This window comes from Setaria viridis, chromosome 9, assembly GCF_005286985.2.
Source record: "Setaria viridis chromosome 9, Setaria_viridis_v4.0, whole genome shotgun sequence".
NCBI lineage: Eukaryota > Viridiplantae > Streptophyta > Magnoliopsida > Poales > Poaceae > Setaria > Setaria viridis.
Window position 1 is genome coordinate 7,686,185 of NC_048271.2, and position 23,434 is coordinate 7,709,618.

At 44.8% G+C, this 23,434-nt stretch overlaps 7 protein-coding genes across 12 annotated transcripts; 1 reads left to right on the forward strand and 6 right to left on the reverse strand.

The window, feature by feature from the left end:
- Nucleotides 1–25: 25 nt before the first annotated feature.
- LOC117840329 (superoxide dismutase [Fe] 1, chloroplastic) lies at nucleotides 26–2,587 on the reverse strand. Its single transcript, XM_034720828.2, has 8 exons — nucleotides 2,359–2,587; nucleotides 1,701–1,928; nucleotides 1,433–1,627; nucleotides 1,187–1,358; nucleotides 965–1,083; nucleotides 834–860; nucleotides 708–731; nucleotides 26–618 (listed from the first exon to the last, which is right to left on the reverse strand). Exons 1-8 carry the CDS (start codon nucleotides 2,518–2,520, stop codon nucleotides 418–420), a joined length of 1,128 nt encoding a protein of 375 aa, XP_034576719.1. The 5' UTR covers nucleotides 2,521–2,587; the 3' UTR covers nucleotides 26–417.
- A 442-nt stretch (nucleotides 2,588–3,029) lies between these two features.
- On the reverse strand, nucleotides 3,030–5,176 carry LOC117840331 (large ribosomal subunit protein eL13y). Of its 2 annotated transcripts, none has more exons than XM_034720831.2 (5): nucleotides 5,031–5,176; nucleotides 4,478–4,598; nucleotides 3,761–3,894; nucleotides 3,505–3,663; nucleotides 3,030–3,416 (listed from the first exon to the last, which is right to left on the reverse strand). In XM_034720831.2, the coding sequence occupies exons 2-5, from the start codon at nucleotides 4,581–4,583 to the stop codon at nucleotides 3,192–3,194; spliced, it is 624 nt and encodes a 207-aa protein (XP_034576722.1). In that variant the 5' UTR covers nucleotides 4,584–4,598; nucleotides 5,031–5,176; the 3' UTR covers nucleotides 3,030–3,191. The 2 variants fall into 2 exon arrangements, with proteins under 2 accessions (XP_034576722.1, XP_034576724.1); XM_034720833.2 differs by having other exon boundaries at nucleotides 4,927–5,058.
- Nucleotides 5,177–5,186: 10 nt separating this feature from the next.
- Nucleotides 5,187–10,052, forward strand: LOC117840327 (histone-lysine N-methyltransferase ASHR1). Of its 4 annotated transcripts, none has more exons than XM_034720826.2 (14): nucleotides 5,187–5,366; nucleotides 5,609–5,754; nucleotides 5,908–6,042; nucleotides 6,325–6,379; nucleotides 6,463–6,581; nucleotides 7,204–7,292; nucleotides 7,395–7,476; nucleotides 7,608–7,706; nucleotides 7,806–7,884; nucleotides 8,032–8,151; nucleotides 8,271–8,386; nucleotides 8,583–8,652; nucleotides 9,198–9,261; nucleotides 9,636–10,052. In XM_034720826.2, the coding sequence occupies exons 1-14, from the start codon at nucleotides 5,255–5,257 to the stop codon at nucleotides 9,814–9,816; spliced, it is 1,467 nt and encodes a 488-aa protein (XP_034576717.1). In that variant the 5' UTR covers nucleotides 5,187–5,254; the 3' UTR covers nucleotides 9,817–10,052. The 4 variants fall into 4 exon arrangements, with proteins under 4 accessions (XP_034576717.1, XP_034576718.1, XP_072147301.1 ...); XM_034720827.2 differs by having other exon boundaries at nucleotides 5,189–5,366; nucleotides 8,280–8,386; XM_072291200.1 differs by having other exon boundaries at nucleotides 5,231–5,526.
- A 212-nt stretch (nucleotides 10,053–10,264) lies between these two features.
- Nucleotides 10,265–13,115, reverse strand: LOC117840330 (probable plastid-lipid-associated protein 4, chloroplastic). Of its 2 annotated transcripts, XM_034720829.2 has the most exons (6): nucleotides 12,620–13,104; nucleotides 12,401–12,514; nucleotides 12,105–12,203; nucleotides 11,306–11,380; nucleotides 10,883–10,950; nucleotides 10,265–10,514 (listed from the first exon to the last, which is right to left on the reverse strand). In XM_034720829.2, the coding sequence occupies exons 1-6, from the start codon at nucleotides 12,965–12,967 to the stop codon at nucleotides 10,442–10,444; spliced, it is 777 nt and encodes a 258-aa protein (XP_034576720.1). In that variant the 5' UTR covers nucleotides 12,968–13,104; the 3' UTR covers nucleotides 10,265–10,441. The 2 variants fall into 2 exon arrangements, with proteins under 2 accessions (XP_034576720.1, XP_034576721.1); XM_034720830.2 differs by lacking the exon at nucleotides 11,306–11,380 and having other exon boundaries at nucleotides 12,620–13,115.
- A 1,666-nt stretch (nucleotides 13,116–14,781) lies between these two features.
- Nucleotides 14,782–15,529, reverse strand: LOC140220109 (small ribosomal subunit protein uS13c-like). The gene is made up of 2 exons (XM_072290700.1): nucleotides 15,332–15,529; nucleotides 14,782–15,092 (listed from the first exon to the last, which is right to left on the reverse strand). The coding sequence occupies exons 1-2, from the start codon at nucleotides 15,512–15,514 to the stop codon at nucleotides 14,916–14,918; spliced, it is 360 nt and encodes a 119-aa protein (XP_072146801.1). The 5' UTR covers nucleotides 15,515–15,529; the 3' UTR covers nucleotides 14,782–14,915.
- A 1,285-nt stretch (nucleotides 15,530–16,814) lies between these two features.
- On the reverse strand, nucleotides 16,815–18,406 carry LOC117838635 (small ribosomal subunit protein uS13c). Its single transcript, XM_034718735.2, has 3 exons — nucleotides 18,225–18,406; nucleotides 17,423–17,662; nucleotides 16,815–17,183 (listed from the first exon to the last, which is right to left on the reverse strand). Exons 1-3 carry the CDS (start codon nucleotides 18,321–18,323, stop codon nucleotides 17,007–17,009), a joined length of 516 nt encoding a protein of 171 aa, XP_034574626.1. The 5' UTR covers nucleotides 18,324–18,406; the 3' UTR covers nucleotides 16,815–17,006.
- Nucleotides 18,407–19,916: 1,510 nt separating this feature from the next.
- Nucleotides 19,917–23,055, reverse strand: LOC117838634 (uncharacterized membrane protein At4g09580). The gene is made up of 4 exons (XM_034718734.2): nucleotides 22,633–23,055; nucleotides 21,144–21,414; nucleotides 20,848–21,018; nucleotides 19,917–20,208 (listed from the first exon to the last, which is right to left on the reverse strand). The coding sequence occupies exons 1-4, from the start codon at nucleotides 22,884–22,886 to the stop codon at nucleotides 20,077–20,079; spliced, it is 828 nt and encodes a 275-aa protein (XP_034574625.1). The 5' UTR covers nucleotides 22,887–23,055; the 3' UTR covers nucleotides 19,917–20,076.
- Between the last annotated feature and the right edge of the window lie 379 nt (nucleotides 23,056–23,434).

The window sequence follows — 23,434 nt, forward strand, 5'->3', positions numbered from 1 at the left end:
CAACAAATTTATCTAGAGATCGCACTGAGAGCACCCTGCAGTCTTTGTTCGTCAATCAAAGGTTCAGAACACACCAGTCAGTCTTCCTTTGTGATCACTCACATCCCACAAGCAATAGTGAGCAAAAGAAATTACTATCTATCCTACCTCTACCCTGATCCTAGTTACAAAAATTTAGCCCACCTGTGCAGTACTGAGGGTGTATCATGTATGCAACCTCAGCAGACCAATATGCGCATGCAAACTCTGAAGACGGTCATCCACAAAGGTTGATCGCATTCTCTGGTGGTCTGGCTGCAGGTTCTTCCCCATCTTTGCGTCTCAATTCAGCTACAGAAGGACCGAGATGCACCTCATTTACCAGCTGCATTGTCATGCCTCCACGGGACTGCTGCTGGTGACTTCATGCCTTCATGGTCACCTTGCCTCCTGCGGAGTGCGAGATCTAGCTCTATCCTGGCCATTCGCCTGAGCTAAATGTCGTTTCTTTAGAACTCTTTTCCTGAGATACCCATCTCTTTCTACCGCCCGTTGTACGGCTTTCGTGAGCCTCGACTCAACCACTTCCCACGATACAAGCTTCTCCAGAACCGCAGCAACATAATCAGCCCTTCGATCCTGCATGGATGTAAAGAAAGACAAACGAAGTCAGAGAAAATATCTTATTTAACTACTGACGAAACTTTAAGCACAGTTCACCATCTAACCTCGTAATCCAGGTAGTATGCATGCTGTTCCCAGATGTGAGTAGAATTGTTAGTAAAGATGTATTTTTAGGGAAAAACTAAGAAGTAAGGGAAAGGAACATGTATAATGTATTGCAACATCCATACCTCCCAAACATCAATCGCGAGGAGTGGCTGCCAAAGAAATGGATTCATGAGACTCTAATAGATATGGTCATGATGATATACCGGGGGGGGGGGGGGGGGGGGGGGGGAGTTGCAGACTTGAAGATACTCACAGAATGGCCCCAAACAAGAGGGTTGATGGCATTTGGAGTCTTTGAGATGACCAGCCTACCGTAATTGTCAGATGGGATTGGACTTCTTGACTTCACGTAAGGCAACTTGCTTTCTTTGTCTACAAGCAGTTATTGGAAAAGAGTTATGTTCATCACACCAAAATGTGCAAGCTACATCTTAGAACAGTGAAGGCAAGAGATAAGGTCGTTAGCATCACTTACAAGAAAGCCAAACCCATCCAGAACCAAACTGAGTCAGTGCAGCATCCATGAATTGTTGGATCATGTGCTCATAGGAGCCGAAGTCTCTGTTAATAAACTTCAGAAGCCGTTCCGGTGGTTTGCCCCCACCGCCAGGTTTCATGGATCGCCAATAAAAATCATGGTTCCATACCTAAAAAACATGGCCAAGAATTAGGCACTTGAAGTATACAGAAGTTGGCAAAGATGCATTGCATGCAATGATACCTGCGCAGCATGGAAGAAGGGAGGATGGGGCTGCTCCCTGCCCTCGTTGAAAGAGGACAGCATCATCTGCCCCAGTGACATGCCTTCCCACTCGCTGCCACCGATCATACCATTGAGCCTATCCACATGCATCTGCTGATGAACTACCCAGTGCTGCTCAACTGTCTCCTTGCTTATGTATGGCTCCAGCGCATCCTACATAACCACCCCCATTGGTGATTCCATTCACTACTTAATCTTTTAGCAAATTGACACCCTGAGTACTTACTGAAGGATAAGGAAGTGGCTGCTGCTTTATCCACTCAACATCCTCAGGCAATGAAGACTCCAGTTCATCTTCTGTATCACCATCAGCATCAATAGTGTCATCAGTGTCAGTCTCAAGGTCAGTTTCATCATCAGTAGCATCAGCATCCAAAGTGCCATCCTCAGTCAACACATTCGCCTCATTGGTACAATGAAATATCAGGGAACTCCGTCTCCTCGTCCTCTCCCCCTGATGAAAAGCATTCATTTTATCACATCAAATCAAACATGCAATTAAGTTGGTGAGGCCTCCTTGACCCAAAAATGATACAGATGTGCTCCCCCTTAATTCTACAGTGAAAGATGGTAGTAGTCTTCTGACACACAAAAGAAATAAAATGCTGTGGCTAACCTACTGCTTGACGTTGGAGAATAAATCAACAAGAGGCCAAAACATGACTTGTTATTGCACAGGTTAACATCACAAAACTAAAGTAAATGGTGTTGCACAGAAGAAGTGAAGAACACGAGAACCATTTTCCAGTCCCGACAAGACGCTAGCCAACACACAATAGACCACAGATGCCAAGCATGGGCTACCTCCAAGCATGGGCTACCTCCCAATCCAAGCTACCAACTGGTGAATGACAAGACGAAAAGGGGAGGGGGGAAACACTCACCCCGGCGCCTCCTCTCCGCAGGAGGACGAGGCGGCGGCCATGCCGTCGGAAGCCGCCACCGGCGCTCTTGGAGAAGGATGCGGCGGTGGAGCTGCAGCTGGAGGCAGCGACGATACAGAGAGAGAGGCCGCCCCCCACCCCCACCAGCGCGGTGGACGCCATGGACGCGAGCTCCGCTTGGGCAGGGTATAAGCCTTCAAGTTCAGTCAGACTTCAGAGGGCAAGAAGACTCGACGAGGTGAGGCGGAGGAGATAAGCGGCCGCGTGGTTGGATTGCTCTGTGGGCTCAAACTGACCACGGGCTTTCGGCTCACCATGGACGCTACTGGGCCTCACTTTATTTACAGGCCCGTCGAAAGAATTCATTTCGCTTGTGCATTTACCACTCCCACCTCTTGAGCTGATTACCAGACTCGCAAATCTTCTAGGTTTCTGATTCTTGTTTTTAGTTTCTGACGTGGGAAGTGGGATAAATATTTCACTGAAACTCGTCAAACAACGAATGAATCCTACAAATTTTCGATGGAAGTTCCTAGCTGTCGAACAACATCTCTGCAGAATAACATCGCATTGCCACAACAGCGCTCCAGCAGGAACCGGAACATTTTAACTTGAGATGTACGAGGTGCCAATTCGTAAGAGCAAGATGAAATTACAGAACCACCCGTACATGCAGCCAAATACTGAATTCATCTCAGGATAGTATGGAATTAGTTTGGTTCACTTAAACTCAAAGCATAAGATAAATAGCAGTATCAAAACGCCAGATGAACTTCAGAAGCTAACGATAAACTCTAGGTAGAGAACTATTCTTTGCGATGCGAATCCTCAGTTTACTTCTTCTCTTCCTTCTCAGCCTCGGCAGCCTTCTTCTGCCGCATACCCTGGTGACGTTTGTTCATCCTTTCCAAGCGAAGCTTTTTGTAGGCCCCTGATTCCTTCATCTCATCCGTCACCTTGACAACTTCGATCGAGCGCTTCTCGCCACGGGTGATAGGCATGTACTCGCCCTGGACCTGGGTGGCTGTGGCAAGTTCCTCAGGGGTGGAGTCACCAGCCTGCAGAAGGGAAGTTTTGTAAGATGTCTTCAACACAGCAAAACAAATCATCGTGAATTGAACAGACAGAGAGGAAAGGCTTCCTCACCTTGACCTTGCGAGCACGTCTTGGGAAGATCACAAGCTTGGCCTTGTAGGTCTTCAGCCTCTGGACATTGGACTGCAGACCCTCAAGTGAGCGGTTCTTGCGGCGGTGATCCACTGAAATGCCAATGGTTGGGGCAAGCTTCTTGGGAATACCAGCTGCCTGAAGTGTGCAACAGGTCAATGAAAACTCAGTCAATGAGAACCATTGGTATAGGTATGACACCACAAAAAAGCTGCAAATGAGCAATCAAGTTTACCTTAAGTTCTTCAAGGGTGAAGCCCCTCCCAGCCCTAGACTTCATGTTGTACTTGCGTGACTGGCACTGAACAATGGGGCGAAGAGGTCCAGCAGTGGGGCGTGGGAAGATCTTTACAGCCTTCTTTTGCCTAGCTGAAAAGCCAAAAACAAAAGGCATTAGCTCATAATCCAAACCGAAATAGCATACTGGAGGCAAATAATGAAACATGTCTCATGCGCAACTGCAATGGACCAGGTGAATTCATGCAGTATGCAAATTTATGCACATAACAGCAAGTAAATACTGTTCCAGAAACTCAATGGCCACACAGTAAGTAACAGAAAGGAAACCAGTCTCAATAAATAATTCTGGCCTGACTAGCATAACTGTGTGAATATAATTCTGAAGAACTGCACCAATCAGAAACAACAAGACATGTACACAATCTATCAATTGTGGGTCTCAGATAACATTTGTATGTATGATGCATACAATTCAGTTCTAGGAATTCGTACATGTTTATTAACTGGTGTTCTCACAGGCCAGCCAAACATAGCCCACAGAACACAAGCCATAGAACCAGTCCATACTTTATGTGAGCATTTAGACATAATTCATGCAGTTCAATACTCATAGGCAATTTGATCTCTCTATGCATTACTGCAGTACCTACTTGCTCATGTAAAGAGCCATGGTACAGAGAACAAATGGCAGGGAATGGATAGACTTAGTTACCAATGCGGCGCCTCTGCTTGCGGGCAGGCTGGTTGAACCATGTCTTGACATAGTTCTGCCAGTGCTTCTTGAAGTGCCCGTTGGGGATGACGTTGTTGTGCTTCATCCTTGCTTACCTTATCTGCACCAAATCAAACAACCAAAAGCCAAAATCAGCATCCCCGCCACCATGTAATTCCTTCACAGCACAACACCAACAATATACTGGTGCAAGCACACTAATCTAGACCAAATTACAAACTCTAGGTCCGCACACTGTTCTAGATCCAACGAGAGTTTCGAAACCAAGCACACAAGGATTAACCAATACCGCCCGCTGTTCTGATTACGATAACACATCGAAACCAAGCACACGACGCTATGTATCTTCCTTCTCCCACGGCCACCGCATCACATATTAACAGGGGAAGAAAAACAGCAGATCCGGAGAGCAGGAGATGAAAACGAACCATAGCTACATCGATCTAAACAGATGCATAGGATGGCCTACGGGTGCACGCATCGATCCAGAGTGCTGGGCAACAGGAAGAGTTGGGGAGGATCGGGAGGGTACCTTGCGGGAACGAGGCGGAGGAGGAAACGGGCGCCGGGCGAGCGAATGACGGCGCGCTAGGGTGCGGACGCGTCCGCCCTTACTGGGCCTCTTCAAGGCCGTGTCAGTCTGGCTGGGCGAGCGACGTCGTCCTTGTTCTGGGCTGAGTAAAACCGGTTGGGAGTGCCGGCCCATCAAACCGGTTGGGAGTGCCTTCTAGTTCTCTCGGCGCGGAAGGGAGAAGGATGGCGTCGTGGGCGGAGCAGCTGCAGCGCGAGCTCGCCGGCCGCGGTCTCGCCGTCGCCTCCATTCCCGGAAAGGGCCGGGGACTCGTCGCCTCTCGCACCTTCTTCCCAGGTTAAACCGCCTGCTCTCTCTCAACTGAAAAGGGCGCTGTTGCTCTGTCACTTCAGGACCAAGCGTGTTCGCGGGTTGCCCACAAACTGCTCGATGAAATGCGCGACTGGCACCCGTCATGAACGCTGGTGCCACGGCACGGTGAAGCATCCTTGATTTGGTTTGATGGTTTGCTGCACTGATGTCATGGCAATTTTGCTGTGCCTTTTGCGCCGCTGACGGAATCCTGCGATGTGTTGTAGGTGAAGTCATTATCAGCCAAGAACCTTACACTTCCACGCCTAACAAGATTTTAGTCAGATCAAGCTGTGACCATTGTTTCGCCTCTAGCAACCTGAGGAAGTGCTCGGCTTGTCGAGTAACTTGGTACTGCAGCAGCGATTGCCAGGTGCTGGCTCTAGTCTTTTCTGTAGTGGTACATTTCCATTGATTGTGCAGCCACATGCTTCTGTGGTTATGCATGAACGTTCCTCTAGTAATTGCCGTGCTTTTGATGATATGCTTTTTTTTTTTATTTCACTGAGGAATGCTGTTAGTGCAGAAAGAAGAATGGAAACTGCATCAGCTCGAGTGTAGAGTGATGGCAGCGCTTACGGAGGATAGAAAGAAGATGCTTACTCCTACAATTCGTTTGATGGTGCGGCTGGTACTGAAAAGAAAATTGCAAAATGAGAAGGTATTGGCTGGTTCCATGCTTACCTTTTTATAGATTGAAGTTAAGGCACTTTGTTGTACTATGAGTGGTGTCTCTCAGTCATTCAAATTTCAATTTTTCATATTCATTGTAGTACCTATATGGTAACTTTTTGCCACAAGGACATTTCAAATCTCAAAGAAGTATCTGATGAATTTTATTTTCTGCCAATACCTGCTCTTATCTTGCGAATGCTATAGCTTTGTATGTATGTACACTGTAACTGGTCGTATTGTGTTAACTTGATATGACTTGTATTGCCAGGCCATTCCATCTTCAAACATAGATAACTACTATCTAGTGGAGGCATTGGAGTCTCGTATCCTTTCCTTTATTACATCTGGTTAATGATGAATACAAATATTATGATACATGAGTGTTGGATTGACTTCATACTAACAGATATATCGAAGGTTGATGAAAATCAACTTGTACTCTATGCTCAGATGGCCAATCTTGTGAGCCTGATTCTTCCTTCGCTTGAGCTTGATCTTAAGGAAATTGCACATACTTTTTCGAAGGTAAATTTCCCTAATGTTCCATAATCATGATCACAAATTTTATCATTTTTGCACTTTAAGGTAGCATAGCAATATTTTGGATACTACAGAATACAGATACTCAACTAGGTTCAGTAGTACTCATCATCTTGAACATAGTTGGTTTTAGGTGTTATAATTGACATATTTTGTTTGTAAATGCAAAATCTGTTGAGGGCCTATTTGGATTATTCCTAACTTCCTGGAAAATTAAATTAGAATCTAAGTCACAATCTAAGTCACCAAGGGAATCCTGTAGCTTTATTTGAGTAGAGTAGCAACCTGTATGATACATGTGCTGTTCTCCTGGTCTCTTTTGTACGGCAGCTTGTATGATACATGTGCTGTTAAGCTTATTTCATATCTAGCTCATTTTCAATTGAGCTGTAATCCTTTAGGTGCCACTGAGATGGTACATCATTCCCTCTTGTCACCTTTCTCTTGAAAGTGAGACAGTCATATTGTCAAAATTGTGGAACCTTGTAGCATTGCGATTGCTGATTGTGGTTTTAACTTTGGCATGGCTGTGAGAATTAGTTTACTGGCTCAATGATATTTGTTGATGAATTAATGCTGAATTATTGATTGTCTGCCTCAAATGCAGTTTGCCTGCAATGCTCATACAATATGTGATCCTGAACTTAGACCTCTTGGGACTGGATTGTACCCTGTTATATCTATAATTAACCACAGGTGGTATACTAAGTTTAATGTTTTCTTGTCTAGAATCTTGTCAGATTTGAGCACTTTATAAATCAATGTTGTCTTTTCACCCCCTTATTTTGGCACTTCCAGTTGTGTACCAAATGCAGTTCTGATATTTGATGGTCGGACAGCTTATGTTCGCGCTCTGCAACCTATAGGCAAAGATGAAGAGGTAAGGAATACACCTCTACCTTGTGTCCTAATCATCTAGTGCTTAACTTGCATAGCATGCTTTCGTTCTCCCTTTTTTTCCTTGGCCATTGTTATCTTTCTGGACAACATCAGTTGTGTGTCTGTTGTCAGGTGTCGATAAGCTACATTGAAACTGCAGCAGTCACTAAGAAGAGACAGAATGATCTGAAGCAGTACTTCTTCACCTGCACATGCCCTCGCTGTCTCAAGGTTTTCATTTTGCCTGCCCAGTATTTTCTATCTCTTTCATTGAAAATTAACAAACTCTTGACCTTTGAATTTTCCTTCTATACAATTTCCCCAATATAGGATTCTGAGGAGGATGCTGTACTTGAGAGTTATAGATGCAAGAACCAAGCATGTGATGGCTTTCTACTGCCTGAGTCAGGTTGGTTGCTATGAGCCCATGAAGCTGGAAAATTCTTACTGATGTGCATGGGGAAGAAACAGAAAATTAGCCAAATATCTTATATTAGAGTTGTAGAACTCATCATTCATCATAAATCTCACATTCTGTATGTGTCTGACTCTATAGGAGGAAGAAGTTACACATGCCAGAAATGTAGCATTTCCAGAGATGAGGAAGAGATAAAAAAGATGACAAGAGAAATACTACTGTTATCAGATAAAGCGTCTTCATTTGTTTCATTAGGAAGTATCCTTTATCCGGTTGTCCATGATTAAATGCCCATTAGACAAGAAAAAAATTCACAGCTGCAAAATTATTATCGCCTCTATTTATTGCATCTAATAAACTTTTACTACCTTAATAAGGGAAAATAGATACCACTGAAGCAGGTTCTATCTACGAGAAAATTGAGCAGCTAGAGCAGAACCTCTACCATGCTTTCTCAATCACTTTGCTGCACACACGTGAAACATTGCTGAAGGTATATTTCTACCTCTTGTAGGGTCGCAAACCAAGCTGGCTCAAACCAAGCTACACCTTTCTTTCTAAAATTTGTTGTCATCAGATAGGTCCCTGTTCCAAAGTGCTGTCCGCTGTGTCTATAGGATAGGGACCATTGACACTGACCATTCATTTAACTCTGTTCTACTATCTTGTTGATACCAATTGTTGTGCAGGTACATATGGAGTTACAAAATTGGCAGACTGCATTGACGTATTGCAGATTGACAATTCCTGTTTATGAAAGTAAGCCTGCTTTAGTCTTTTCAGAGCAAATTGTAATTCTGTGAGACTATTTTGCACATGAACTTTCTTTCTGTTTTATATATCATATTTGTGATTTGACAGGCTTATTCCACCTAATCAGTAAGAAATCAGATATGATTATGTTCTAATATAAAGGCTCCTTTCCTGTTGTTATACTTAATTCTTGTTTCATCACATCTGCTAGTGCTTTGTTTTAGATCCTAAAATTAGTCAGCCAGAAACATGCATGCTTAAAAGTAAAATGTAGCAATTCAGGATGACCTGGAAAGCTTGCCATGTGGAGATCTATCTATAGTGGAAAGCTATACCCAGCAAGCAAGCAAGCACAAGTGCAAAACTGTAAAACCTCATATGATCTCAGCAATTGGAAATTATAGTCTTTGGTGAAAAAATAAAAACAGAGAAAACAAAATGAAGTTCCTGTTTCCAGAAAGTAAATGATTTCTCTTCATAGCACATCTCACAGTTTTCTGGATTTCCAATAAAGCATGATTCTGGCTAATATTCTTTACCCGTTCCATCAGGAGTTTATCCACCATCTCATCCAATGATCGGATTACAGTTCTATACTTGTGGAAAGCTTGAATGGTATGCCCTGATAGCCGTCACCTGTTTCTCTCGCACATTAAGATGTATATCATATGATAGTGTTCCTTATCTATTGTAATGTTTGGCTATTACTCTCTTGCGCTTTACTAAAATGGATGCTGTTAATTTTGACAAAAGCTGATCTTAGATGTGACACTGACAGTACAGGATCGTTAAAAGAATTCTAGCAATGTGTTGACATAAATCTGTAACCTTTGATCACGAAAAGTTCACAAGCATCATACCATTTTGTCCAGTGTTCTATGATAGTTTCCTTTTTAAAAATATCCTAATAATTCCTTCTTCATAGGGATCTATTCATGATATTTAAAGTTACATGTTTACATATAGATTTTTTTCTTTCCCCATTGTAGGCTGCTCGAGTGCACAGAGGATGCTCTGAAATCTTTAACCAGGGCAGCAGATATACTTGGAATAACACACGGTACAAAATCCCAGTTCATGAAGGAGCTCTTTGGCAAGCTAGAGGAAGCAAGGGCTGAAGTTTCTTTTAAGCTATCCTCCAGTCGTGGGCATGATGAGCAATTTTCATGAGGGACTGCAGGGCAACTATGATGGAAAATAGAGGATAAAAAACATCCTGCTATCTTGGAGACAATGTTAAAAAATAGGAAAACATTGTGGAGACAATGTCTAGGCATATAAATAGCACTGTTGGGATAACAACCTGCTCTTCCCAAGCTTCATTGTGGTGGAAATGGGGATATAGCATCTGGTGTAAAATGGATCATATTTTTTATTTAATTGTCAACATGTGGCGAGTTGAACTCCATGATATCTTCATGTTCCAAATTGGACAGTCTACTTCACATGTCACAGGAAGAAGCACCAGTATGCGTGAGATTTCACCTTACTTTGTGAGAATCCAAACGCAACTACTGATACTTTCAGACTGGTGAAATAAATTTTGGACCAATTGGACTTTCCTATGCATCAATGTCAGTTTGCATGAGGCATGTTATATATGAGCTATGCTTAAGTATTGGGCCCTGCAACCGTTTCCAACTGGGTTTCCTATGTACGTATCAAATAGAATCTTCAATATTTACATGCATCACGTTGCCTCAGGGAATGTTACGCATAGAGCTGACACCTAGTAAATATATAGTGATGTACTTTTTTAGGACAGTACTGCAAAAAGCGGCATCGTTTAAGATTATTACAATGGAACTCTGTATGCTGGGTCGACCATCTTCAGTACAAACAAATTTCCCTTGTCTCCTCTTGAAACCCTGCGAGCAAAGTGGTCTCTTCCAATTAGCAAATGCTATTACCCAAACTACCAAGCATTAACCACGTTGTCAGTTCTACAAATACCAGAAGTAACATTTTTATTTTCAATTTTCCCCCAATCACTATACAAGGAATAAGGTCAAGAACAACCTTATTCATCAACATTCCGATTCTATATTTAAAGGGTATTCTGGAAAGCTTTCGACTTCCAAACAGGCTATAACTAGACTTATAAGATTGAAAAGCTTCAAGTTTTAGGCAATGGTAGTTCAAGGAGAATGCAAAACCATAATGAAGAATGGATGAGGAAATGGAACAATTATTGTGGGTTCACCACAAGCCATTTGGAGGGGGGAAATAAGCTAACCTGAGCTCTTCATCAAGATAAGTAATTTCTAGTTCACCTTTACCACTTCCAGGTGATTTGATTGGGATCTAATCACAGAGAAGAAAATAACATTAGTGATTTATGAAGCATATTGTAGCCTAGAGATCGAATATGCCATTTCAAGGATCAATTTTGCAATTCTTAAGAACCTTTTGGTGGACAGAACATCGAACATGGCTAAGAGCACGAAAAGTAAAACAAATCAGCAAGGCAAATAAAAGGAGTACATCATGACACAGAATATATATACATGTCAACATCATGGTATTAACACACCGGTGAATTACTATGGTAAAACTAAAACAAAGACAAACATTTCAAGCATGAGCTAGAGAGAAGAATTACTTATAAACTATCTGGTGTAACACCTAAACAACTAATTGAAGGTTAAAAATGTCTTACCAAACTAAATATCTTGAAGTAGTCAAACTTAACTGCCACTCTTCTAGGATTAAGAGGTACCAAGTTGGCAGTAACCTGTAAAAACAAATGTTCGTATATCACGCTAACACCATGCTCCAGAGAACCAACAAGCACTAATAAGCACTACCTAGTAAAACAAAATCACCAAAACATCGAGTATACTATTCCATATATATCAGCATCCAAACAGATTTGTATTCAGAGAACACCATATCTAACATGGTCCTTATTCCATATGCTGTTGTGTTCCAACACAACTTCATCCCTCCACTGGTCCTTGTTCATGCCGCGGGGGCTGACTTGAGTCTTTGGGCTCACCGCGGTCACCGCGTTCCTCACAGGAACCGCCTGTTGTTGTGGAGTAGTTTCTTATGTAATACAACTTAGCTACAACTCTCCCCTTTTCCCTCTTTCACAAATTCTGTATGTACAACTTCGCATATTAATACAAATGTTCAGGCCGGCTTCTTGCCTGCCGTAGTTCCCCTCAAAAAAAATATCTAACATGGCAACTGTTCAAAGGAAAATATGACATGATTGCACAACAGAAAAACATACAAACATGGAGTTATATAGTTAGCAGGCCAATGCCTACTTGCCAAAATTCCTTGGTCATTACACACCAGAAAGATCTCGGCTACATGCCACAAGAAAGCAGTAAAGCCTATCGTTTCTAAATGAGAACTCTTTGCTTCAGAACAAAGAAAGGAATTGCAGAGTAACGAAAAATAGCTCTTGAAAGTGAAGGTACACTGGAACAAATTCTGGTGAAAATCACCTGATTAAAGTAAGGCCACGTTTCCATGTTTTGGGCTCTCAAGGTGTCCGCATTGATTGCTTGGTAAATCTTCCCAAATGGCCTAAGATACTTTGGCCTCTGCAATACCAAGTGAGCAGAATTTGACATTTGAACATGGGGAAAACTCTAGCTAACTAGCTATTCTATTCAGCAGAAACATATTCCTAAGATAACGTTTTTTTAGTGAAAACTGTATTTGATCACTAAGGATCTACAGGTATTTTATGCAATGTATAGAAACAGAAGTAAAGTAGAAACAAAGAATAGTAGGAAACCTGTGGTTGCAGTATGCTTGTGGAGGTGGTATAGAGAAGCTCCCATTTGCCGTTGAGGAGATCGGATTTGAGCGGCTCCTTCACCTGGTTCACTGCCTCCAATTGCTGAACGATCTGAAGAAACGAAAGCAGCCCGCGAGTAAGCTCTATGCTATGCATCAATGGATGCACGGACCATGACGAGAGAAAGAACAAAGCATAGCTATTCCACGTCCTCACCTGCTCGACGCGCTCCTTGTCCTCGGGCGTGGCCTCGGCGCCGCGTTCGAGCGGCGCGATGGCGGTGAGGAGCTCCTCCTTGAGCCTCATCGCCTTCTCGGCGTCCTTCTCCCCTCTATTATTCCCCGTGAAGAACGACGGCAGGAAGGAGAAGGACGACACGCCCGCCCTCCACCTGCCGCCCTGGCGCCTGGCCGGTGCCGCGGCGAGCGCGATGCCCGGCCCTCTCCTTCGCGACGGCGCGGCAAGGTGGGAGCAGGCAGCGACGCTGGTGCCCGGGCCGGCTGGCGGCGCGAGAGGCGCGCCGGGCGCGCGCGGGAGAGAGAGCATGAGCGAGGCGGGCGCCATGGCACGGCGCGGAGGCGAGCGGGATTTTTGCGTGCGATTGCGGTGGGAGTCGCGGGGGCGCGACCGCAATTTCGCGAAGAAGGCAAGCGAAGGCGTCGCGTACTCGCGTGTTTTTTTGAGTGGTGGATAAAACGCGCGGCGCGCGGGGTGAGGACTGGGGTTCTCCCCGCCGCGGCACCGCGATTGTTTATGGAACAGCACGGCACAAGAAACCTGTTCGTCCAGGTGTGTTCAGGGGAGTTTGTTTCTTTAGCACCTCCCACATTGAATGTTTAGATATTAATTAGGAGTATTAAAACTACAAAACTAATTACACGGATGGAGACTAATTTGCGAGACGAATCTATTAAGTCTAATTAGTTTATGATTTGACAATGTGATGCTAATGATGGATTAATTAGGCTTAATAGATTCGTCTCGTGAATTAGCCTCCATCTGTGTAATTAGTTTTATAATTAGCTCATGTTTAATCCTCCTAATTAGCCTCCGAATATTCGATGTGACATAAATTTTAGTCAGGACTAAAGATCCAAACATATTTTGAATATGTTTAGAGCAACTCCAGCTATAGCCCTCAAACCAATGCTCCCAAAGGTCAAATGTTGGTTCTCTCAATTTTTAAAGGATCACAAAAATATCTCAAACTCTAGCAATAGTCCCCATGGATAGAGGCTCCTGAGAGACCCAGGAATTGAGGGTGGATGGGGTATTTTGGAGGCCTCCCCAAAATGGGAAGCCCAGTAGAAAGCCTATTGAAGTGCATTTTTTGACTTGATCTTTTAAACTTGGGGTAGAGGTTATTTAAAGGGTTTGCTAGAGTTCTCTTACTCCATCCATCCTAAAAATAATACAATTTTGACTATGTGCCTCCACTAAGCTCGCCTGCTCCCGCTCCTCCTCGATGGAGTTTGGCTCCAGTCATTGGCCCTTGCCCATGGATGGCCCCATGGAGCTGCTTGCTCGTAGTATTCCACTATGCTGCACTGCACGGACTGACTGCTATTAGTCTTGGGGGTTGCCAAGAACTTGACCCAAGAAAGCAGCAGTCATATGTTTGCACCCCTATGTTTGTAGCCTTAACTTCTGCCAAGTACTGCAGGCTTTTCGGTCGCACATGCATGCATCAGCTCCTTCATGGCTCCACCACCGTCCTTCGTTTCTCCGTGCTCGGCGAGAGAGAGAGAGAGAGAGAGAGAGAGAGAGAGAGAGGAGATGAGGAGTGAGCAAGACTGCAAGAGCAACTGAGCATTCGGCCATTCGCCATCCGGTAGCAGTATTTGGCGAGGCCGATTGACCTCTAGCCGGCACTGCTGGGCAGTCACACACAACTTGAAGTCTAGTAGAGGACTAGTAGAAGTGACGAGTGAGGCGAGAGGAGGATGCAGAGCTACACGCTACTTTCTACCTGTGCGCCGAGAGCATCATGTCCAGGACTCCCTTCAAATGCTACTTTCTCATTATTCAAAAAGAAAAGGTACTTTCTCAGCTAAAAGTTTTTAAAGAAATTTGAGCTAAACAAATGTCACAAAGTCCAGAGCTCCTTGATAAAACTACACCGGCGACTGGTCTAGAGACCCAAACAGGCAAGCTTTACAGTGTACGGGGAAGATGAGAGCAAATATACCATCGACACTCTGTTTCAAGCTTGTTTGAGCAGAACACTGGTTCTAGTAAAGAGTAATTCTAGGAACAAGTTGAACTCCTTGGTTCATAGATGAAGGGCTTCAAAGAGACACCAAAGCGGTAAATCATGAATGTGACAAAACAAGAATGAAACCTTTGTTTAGCATCGATCCATATAAGCTATTTCACAGTATAGAATTTGCAGCAGCTGATCATATCCCAATGATTCGTCTATGACACTCATCAAAGCTCAAAACGGAACACCCAGCAGTAGTGATGTTACACAAAAAGAACCAAACAGAACTTAAATACATGGTAATGCGACTTATTCCTCCTGGGAGGAAGATGACTTCTTCTTGGCAACTGAAGCCCTCTTTCCCTTGAGTGTCCGGCAGTTGTTCTTTGTCCTCTGGCCACGGACTGGGAGCCCCAGCTTGTGCCTGATGCCCTTGTAGCACCTAATCTCCTTCAACCTCTCAATCGCCACACGGTTGAACCGTTTCTGTAAAGCATGCAAAGAAAAGTGGGCCAGTGTTCAGTACTTTAAAGCTAAAGTGTCAGATATGATCAATGAAAGTAAAAAGGAAATATAAGTGTCTGCATAATGAACTTTAAGCTTCCAAACTCTCAAGGAATCATTGATCAGCTAGTTATGGTAATCATAGAAATTGCTAATCATCATACACTACTAAATCAAAGAACCGCGGAGTATTGAATTAGCAAAGCGATCAGGGACATTACAAGGTCTCCCTCAATCATGTACTTGCCGACCTCCTTACGGAGGGTGATGACCTCCTCCTCAGAGAGATCCTTGGTGATCTTGTTGTCGAAATTGAGGTCCAAAAGGATCTGACGAGAGCGTGACCGCCCAATGCCATGGATGTACTGCAGTGAGTATTCCACCCTCTTGTGGTTTGGGATCATATGCACGCAGCACGCACCTGCTGCGTTCCTCGTTCCTTGCTGCGTGTGTGTACACTGTAAAGGGGGACCTGTGCGGCTGTGCTGCGTAAACTGTAAAGCCTGCGGATCAAAAGCCGCTGCGACCACAGTAACAAAAGGAGGACGACTCGCATATACAGTTTTAGGAGACAAGCTATCTTGGGATTCCTGAACATGGCCGCAGAGTCCACTAAGCTCGCCTGCTCCGGCTCCTCCTCGATGGAGTTTGGCTCCAGTCATTTGCCCTTGCCCATGGATGGCCCATGGAGCTGCTTGCTCGTAGTATTCCACTATGCTGCACTGCACTGACTGACTGCTATTAATCTTGGGGGTTGCCAAGAACTTGACCCAAGAAAGCAGCAGTCATATGTTCCCGGCCTTTCAGCCAAGGTCAGCTATGTGCCTATGTTCATACTAGAACAGGGCAAAAATTGTGGGTAACGTGTGGCCTCCTTACAAACGGATCCACGTTCCATGCGTGCACACGGACAACCTTAAACCCTAGACGTCATCTGCCGCGCGCCTCCTACGAATCCAAACCGAATCCACGGCTGCACATGTGCTCCTCTCTCACACACACTTGACCCAAGGACGACCAGATTACCAGACTCCCACGATCTGCATCTCTCCATTGGATTGGACCACTAGCTGAGCTTGGACCCCTATGTTTGTAGCGTTAACTTCTGCCAAGTACTGCAGGCTTTTCGGTCGCACATGCATGCATCAGCTCCTTCATGGCTCCACCACCGTCCTTCGTTTCTCCGTGCTCGGCGAGAGGAGATGAGGAGTGAGCAAGACTGCAAGAGCAACTGAGCATTCGGCCATTCGCCATCCGGTAGCAGTATTTGGCGAGGCCGATTGACCTCTAGCCGGCACTGCTGGGCAGTCACACACAACTTGAAGTCTAGTAGAGGACTAGTAGAAGTGACGAGTGAGCACCGAGAGCATCATGTCCAGGACTCCCTTCAAATGCTACTTTCTCATTATTCAAAAAGAAAAGGTACTTTCTCAGCTAAAAGTTTTTCATGAAATTTGAGCTAAACAAATGTCACAAAGTCCAGAGCTCCTTAATAAAACTACACCGGCGACTGGTCTAGAGACCCAAACAGGCAAGCTTTACAGTGTACGGGAAGATGAGAGCAAATATACCATCGACAATCTGTTTCAAGCTTGTTTGAGCAGAACACTGGTTCTAGTAAAGAGTAATTCTAGGAACAAGTTGAACTCCTTGGTTCATAGATGAAGGGCTTCAAAGAGACACCAAAGCGGTAAATCATGAATGTGACAAAACAAGAATGAAACCTTTGTTTAGCATCGATCCATATAAGCTATTTCACAGCTATAGAATTTGCAGCAGCTGATCATATCCCAATGATTCGTCTATGACACTCATCAAAGCTCAAAACGGAACACCCAGCAGTAGTGATGTTACACAAAAAGAACCAAACAGAACTTAAATACATGGTAATGCGACTTATTCCTCCTGGGAGGAAGATGACTTCTTCTTGGCAACTGAAGCCCTCTTTCCCTTGAGTGTCCGGCAGTTGTTCTTTGTCCTCTGGCCACGGACTGGGAGCCCCAGCTTGTGCCTGATGCCCTTGTAGCACCTAATCTCCTTCAACCTCTCAATCGCCACACGGTTGAACCGTTTCTGTAAAGCATGCAAAGAAAAGTGGGCCAGTGTTCAGTACTTTAAAGCTAAAGTGTCAGATATGATCAATGAAAGTAAAAAGGAAATATAAGTGTCTGCATAATGAACTTTAAGCTTCCAAACTCTCAAGGAATCATTGATCAGCTAGTTATGGTAATCATAGAAATTGCTAATCATCATACACTACTAAATCAAAGAACCGCGGAGTATTGAATTAGCAAAGGGATCAGGGACATTACAAGGTCTCCCTCAATCATGTACTTGCCGACCTCCTTACGGAGGGTGATGACCTCCTCCTCAGAGAGTTCCTTGGTGATCTTGTTGTCGAAATTGAGGTCCAAAAGGATCTGACGAGAGCGTGACCGCCCAATGCCATGGATGTACTGCAGTGAGTATTCCACCCTCTTGTGGTTTGGGATCTCAACACCACCAATACGGATGCACTCAATCCGCAGGCTGCCGTGACCGATCCCTCCCTTCTGCCAGATCCCCAACAAACAGAAGAATGAAAAACTATTAAAGAATCGCCAATGTGAGCCTAGGTATGAAGGGTCATCAGAATGATAAAAACAAATAACTCATATCATCACATCAGCACTGACATTCCAATTACAAGATCAACACATTGCTGTACAATGAAATACTAGCAAGTAGCATTATTATTGACAATGTGATTGGGGCAGGGGATTCATCGTATACCTAAATCAACATAGACAACAATTCCTATCATTGGGGTTCGAATTCCCAAGCTACAGAAGACAATCCTTGCAAAATACCGGACATGACCATGCAATTGCACACATAAGTGACATATGCAGAATTACGGACTAATGCCACACCATACTACCCCTAGCTCATCTGTCCCTTTTGCTCCAAGTACTAGGTCAAAGTCTCATAGAAACGCAAGCGCACGGACACGAACAAACACAAGCTCGCACGGCATGGTATGCACAAGCAAACGGTCGTGACGGTGAGGGCAGGACGAGCGGTCGCGACGGGGAGGGAAGGACGGGGGTGGCGGGAGAAGACGGGAGCACTAACCTTGGGAGAGGGGAAGGAGACGGAGGAGCAGCGGCCCCGGGTGGAGAGGGGAAGGGAGGAGGGTGCGATGGGGACGGAGACCATGGAGAGGGTCGCCATTTTCGCTCTCCTGGAGCCGCGAGGTGAGGTGCGTGCGTGCTGTGTCACGGATAGAAACCCCCAGGCCCGGGGGGAAGACGATAAGGTTGTGCAGGCTACTCCTGACGCGGGCCTGGTGGGCCTTGCAGAGAGGCTTTATTTTGGTCCGGAAAGAAGTCCCTATTCATTCCTCCTCTATAAGTCTTTCCTAAAAAAAAAATAAGGTATCATGGAAGTTCCTATTCATTCCTCCTCTATAAGATGGGTAAAAATAAAATGCTTCCTACTATAAGAGTTCGGTAATTTACTAACGGCAACTTTCTCTCTTCTATTTTTTCTCCTCTCCACGTCAGATAAAACCTATGCGGCACGTCTCGGCTGTCGGTTGGCACGCGAGCTGACACTTGATCGTTGCAGTGCATCCGATTAAATGCTCGGTGCTCTTGGAGGCGGAAACATCAAGATCTCCTTGAGTGCAGGAGTGCAGGACCCATTTGAATCCATGCCCGGGTCAAATTGCTGGATGAAAGACCGCAACCAGTTTGACGATCGTCATTATACTTGCAGAAGCAAATGCAGAAAGAGAAGAAACACGAAATCAGCACATCGAGCAAAACAAATTCCTTTCCATATGGATTGATCTTCGAAGAAGAAGCGGATGGTGTTGGTCTGCTCGGGCACCTGCATGATGCCGAGCTCGGCGGCGAATGCGGGGCCGCCGCGCCGTGCGGCAACGACGGTCGTGATGACAGGCGAGAGCTCGCGCGCGAGCGCGAGGGCGAGGACACCGCCGACGGATCGGTGAGGCCGAAGCGGGTGAACTCGCGCACGAACTGGATGGCGAAGCCCGTGCCGACGATGGCGACGGTCAGGAGAGCGAACCTCTTGGCAGCGGCGGCAGCGAGACTGGTGGTGTAGCCGACTAAGCCGTGCAGCCAGAGGAAGAAGGATTTGGGTGTAGACGAAGACGGCCGGGCCCGGGTTTTTATTTCCACAGCAAGCTTCGGCAGGGGGTCCAGCGTGGCGAGGCGACGTAGCGCCAGCTAAACTAGGTCGAAATCAATGTGGCATGAAAAATACTGCTAAACTAGGTCGAAATCAAGGTGGCCGGAAAATAAAATACTCCCTCCAGTAAAAAAAACGTAGTCTTAGACCGGCAAAGCAGTTTTATTTTCTACTACTGCTTTTTTGTTGCTTGTATCACTTGGTTTATAAAATAGCTCAAAATAATAATTATTTGTTTGGTTGAGTGAATTGTATCGTCCCATTCAATATAAAATCATCCCACTTAATACATTATTCTACTAATAGCAGTAAACCATATAGTACAAGTAAATTGGTTGAACCCCACAATCATCCATCCATGTATCATGTGATTCATGCAACCAAACACCCAAAAGTTCAGTACTGTTTTTTAGACATTTTTAATAATATGTAATAATCAATACTTCAGAGATGATATATATGAAGACTTGAAGAGAAATACTGAGTGATACGGAACAAACCGAGCTCATAAAAGCCCTCAAGGTTCCAGGTCAGATAATTAGCATGCACAACAGCACAATTGAACAACTGACAGTGATATAGAGCAATAGCGAACATGGGACCAGCAGATAAAATGATGGGGTCATCTCGTATTAGAAAGCATTCGATGTTACATCTCTACAGCTAGAATCGAATAGGTATACAATATCAAGAAAACAAAAAAAGGTAAAAAAAATTGTGCTAATACATTTTAGAGCATCTGAGGAAAGTATTTAGATGCACTAAGGCATCACTCGTATGTTCTCTTCCTTTTCAGGATTGCTGGAGCGACAGCAACAGATCCAATAAGGAATAGAACCACTAATGTCTTGAAGTCATACAACTCTCTAACTGATTTCAGATCGCCTAGGGCTCTACCAGCCTGCACGACAGTAGCAAAGATCATGAGCAAAGTATGAACTCATCCTTCAGGACTCAGGAGGAAAGAAAACAACACAAGATGCTCTCAGAAGAAAGCAACAAGCCAACAAGACAGTCGGCATGAACAGGTAAACATACAAGTCTACCTTAAAACAAAGGTAAGTACCGATACTACACGGTAAATCTTGTTTCAAAAGGTATAAATGTCACTACAATACGTTGTAGTTTGATACTACACAGTAAATCCTGTGAATAAGAAATTTCTATACAGACTCACAGAATGTGATAAAACAACTGTCCACAGGCAAGTCCACCCTACGCAATGATCTTTGCTCATCGAGCTTTCGATGAACCCAGAAATTTCAAAGACATTGAAGGCTTCAAGACATCTGCACAAACATGCTTACGCAGTTCGTGGCACATGATGCCTCTCATCTCCATTCGTACATGAAACTTCAGCAAAAGAACAATGCCATAATATTTAAAACCCTAAACATGCTACGATATTTTTCAATCTAGGAGCTTTACCCAAGTCCATTTTTCAAATGATCTCATAACATAAAACATGGAACGTTCAGATAATTGACTCAATCTAATTAAATAATGAGACAAACAATAACACCATAAAGAAGATGTTTACCTTTACAGTAATATAAGATGCTGGGATGAGGCCAACAAGTGTTGCAGCAAAGAAAATATGGAAAGGTATGTCAACAATGGGTGACGCCATACTTATGAATGTGTTGGGTAAAGTTGGTGTTATTCTCAGAAAAAGCATATAGTTCAACAGCTTTTCTTTCCTCTTAGCAATCTGCATAAAAAGCAAAAATTGTTATATAAAGCAAGCTATCTTTGTATGAAATAGAGACATTGCTGACATTTGCCGTTTTGCGGGAAGGATATCAAGAAAATGTTAGCAGGCATACAGAAAAATACCTCTGACTGGAAATATCTCAATTTTTCGGGCCACAACCAACTAACCAAGGGTCTGCCAATCAACTTGGAGACAAAATAGCAAGACGATGCACCAGCTGTGGCAGTGAAGACAACCAAAATGCCACCTTTAATCACTCCAAAAAGAGCCCCGGCAAGTAAAGACATGAATATTGTTCCGGGGATCATGAATGTCTGCATGAATATGTATATCGAGCAATAGCCCAATATAAAGTTCGCTTGATAATCTCTCGCATAAACGGCGAGGTTGTCTCTGCAAGTTTAGAGACTTATTAGCAAGCAGCAACATATATGTCAGATTCAGTATTCCAAACTATATTCACCCAATTCATTATTGCCACAGTCTATAAAGAGTGCAGAATGAAACACTGCATAACCGTAACTATGAATTTGACGATACTAAGATTTTCATATTATTATCCAATAATAACGGAGTCTAATAGAAAATCAACAATCCCAAATTGACTATTTCTATGTAGTTACCGCCTGCACTAAGATTCGCAATTCAGAGATTTAGTACCGCCCGCACTAAGATGAACTAAGATTTAGCAAAGCAGATTTAAATATCTATTTACAAGGTTACATTGTGTAGTCATGATGTAAAACTGCAAAAGAAGTGTAGCTCTTGACTTGAGTTAGATCCAATATCTTTTATTAGTGCTAGTAACTCACAAGCTTGGAATTTTTGTATTGAATATGCAATAAATCATAAGGAATCTGTACCGTACTTAGCTTGCACAATGATAATAAAATGAAAATATTTACTCTATAGTACTTAGTATGTTGATAACTAAGTACTTCTCTAACATGAGCCAAACACAAATGCGGGTAACACCTTTTGTCTTGTATGGATGTTGGTAAAGGAAAGCTTTGACAATTGAGACACAAGGTCAATAATATAGCAGACATCCCCCGAATTTAACCTGGGAAGAATTATAGTGGTTGTAACAACCCAGACAGAAAATTTCCAGAAAGAAAGTAAGCAAGTGGCTGTCCACAACAATGGCTCCAGTGCAAACCGTGCTGCCAATGAGCTCATAATCCTGCCTAATTTCTAACGAAGTTTGGACTTAGACCAAGTCCCGTTGTTTCAGCTGCTGCAAGATCAACGAGGAAAGCAACCCTCCCTTGTCCTCTTCCTTCAAATTAGTAACCACCATAACGTTTGTTTCTAATTTTCTAAATTAGTATCTACTATAAAACGTGGTTTCAGTCTCGTTTGATTGTACTGTGTTCATACAATCTCAAGCCCCACGAAATCTCACATCTCGATTAGGTTATTGGGACGGGTAAAGAAACAGCTAATCCCCAGAATCGGCCTCCAGAACCACCCCCAAAACTTGCACTAGCAAATCAACAGACACCTTGCTTGTGCGATTTAGACTAGCGTCTCAGACACGAAACAGCTTCGATCCAAAGTAAAAGGCCGATCAGAGGAAACATAAGAGCAGGCGGACGGGAGGTGGCTCACTTGAGGAGGCGGACGTCGGCGAGGCTGCGCGGGAGGCGGAGGATCTGCCCAAACTCGCGCCGTGGCGCGGTGAGGAAGACGCAGAAGATCCCCGCGGTGAAGAGCGCGAGCACGGCCGCGAAGGCGAGCGCCTCCGACCGCGTCAGCGTGGGGCGCGCCCCGGGGAGCTCCGGCTTGCCCTTCTTCGCGGCCGGCGAGTCGTCGCTGCCGGCGCCCGCCGCCTCGATGTCGCGCCGCGCGAACGGCATGGCCATGGCCGCGGCGGCGGCGGCGGGGCGGGGGACGCGGGCGGCGTGGGCACGGCGCGGAGGAGGGGGCGGTGGCTGCGGCTGCTGCTGCTGACGCCGGGGCTACGAGGCATATCTCGGCGGCGGCCACATGAGGTGGCGGACGAGACGACGACGCCGAAGACAGGAGCGGGCCGGTGGTGCGGTGCGGTGTGCTCTCTGTTTTCTGTGCCGCGTCGTGTTTTTTCTCGTTCGGTTTTTCTTCTGTTTTTTTTTTGGTTGCCGTGTTTGATCCGGTGCGTCGATTGGTGGGGGGCTCTGTCCTTTGACTCGCTAATGGGCTAGACTTGGGCCGGTCTGTCTCGGTCCCTGACCCATGGTGATATTCATCGTGAGGAGACAGACACCTGGACTCCACCACCAGACCGACAAGATTACGGTTCGGCCTCCAAGGCTCCAACAAGTGTACACTTCGTGCATTGCCAGCGCTCGAGGATCATCATGGCGCCGCCGCGGCCCGCTCTCCCGACGGACTGCCTCTTCCACGTCTTCCTCCACCTGGACCCCATCTCCAT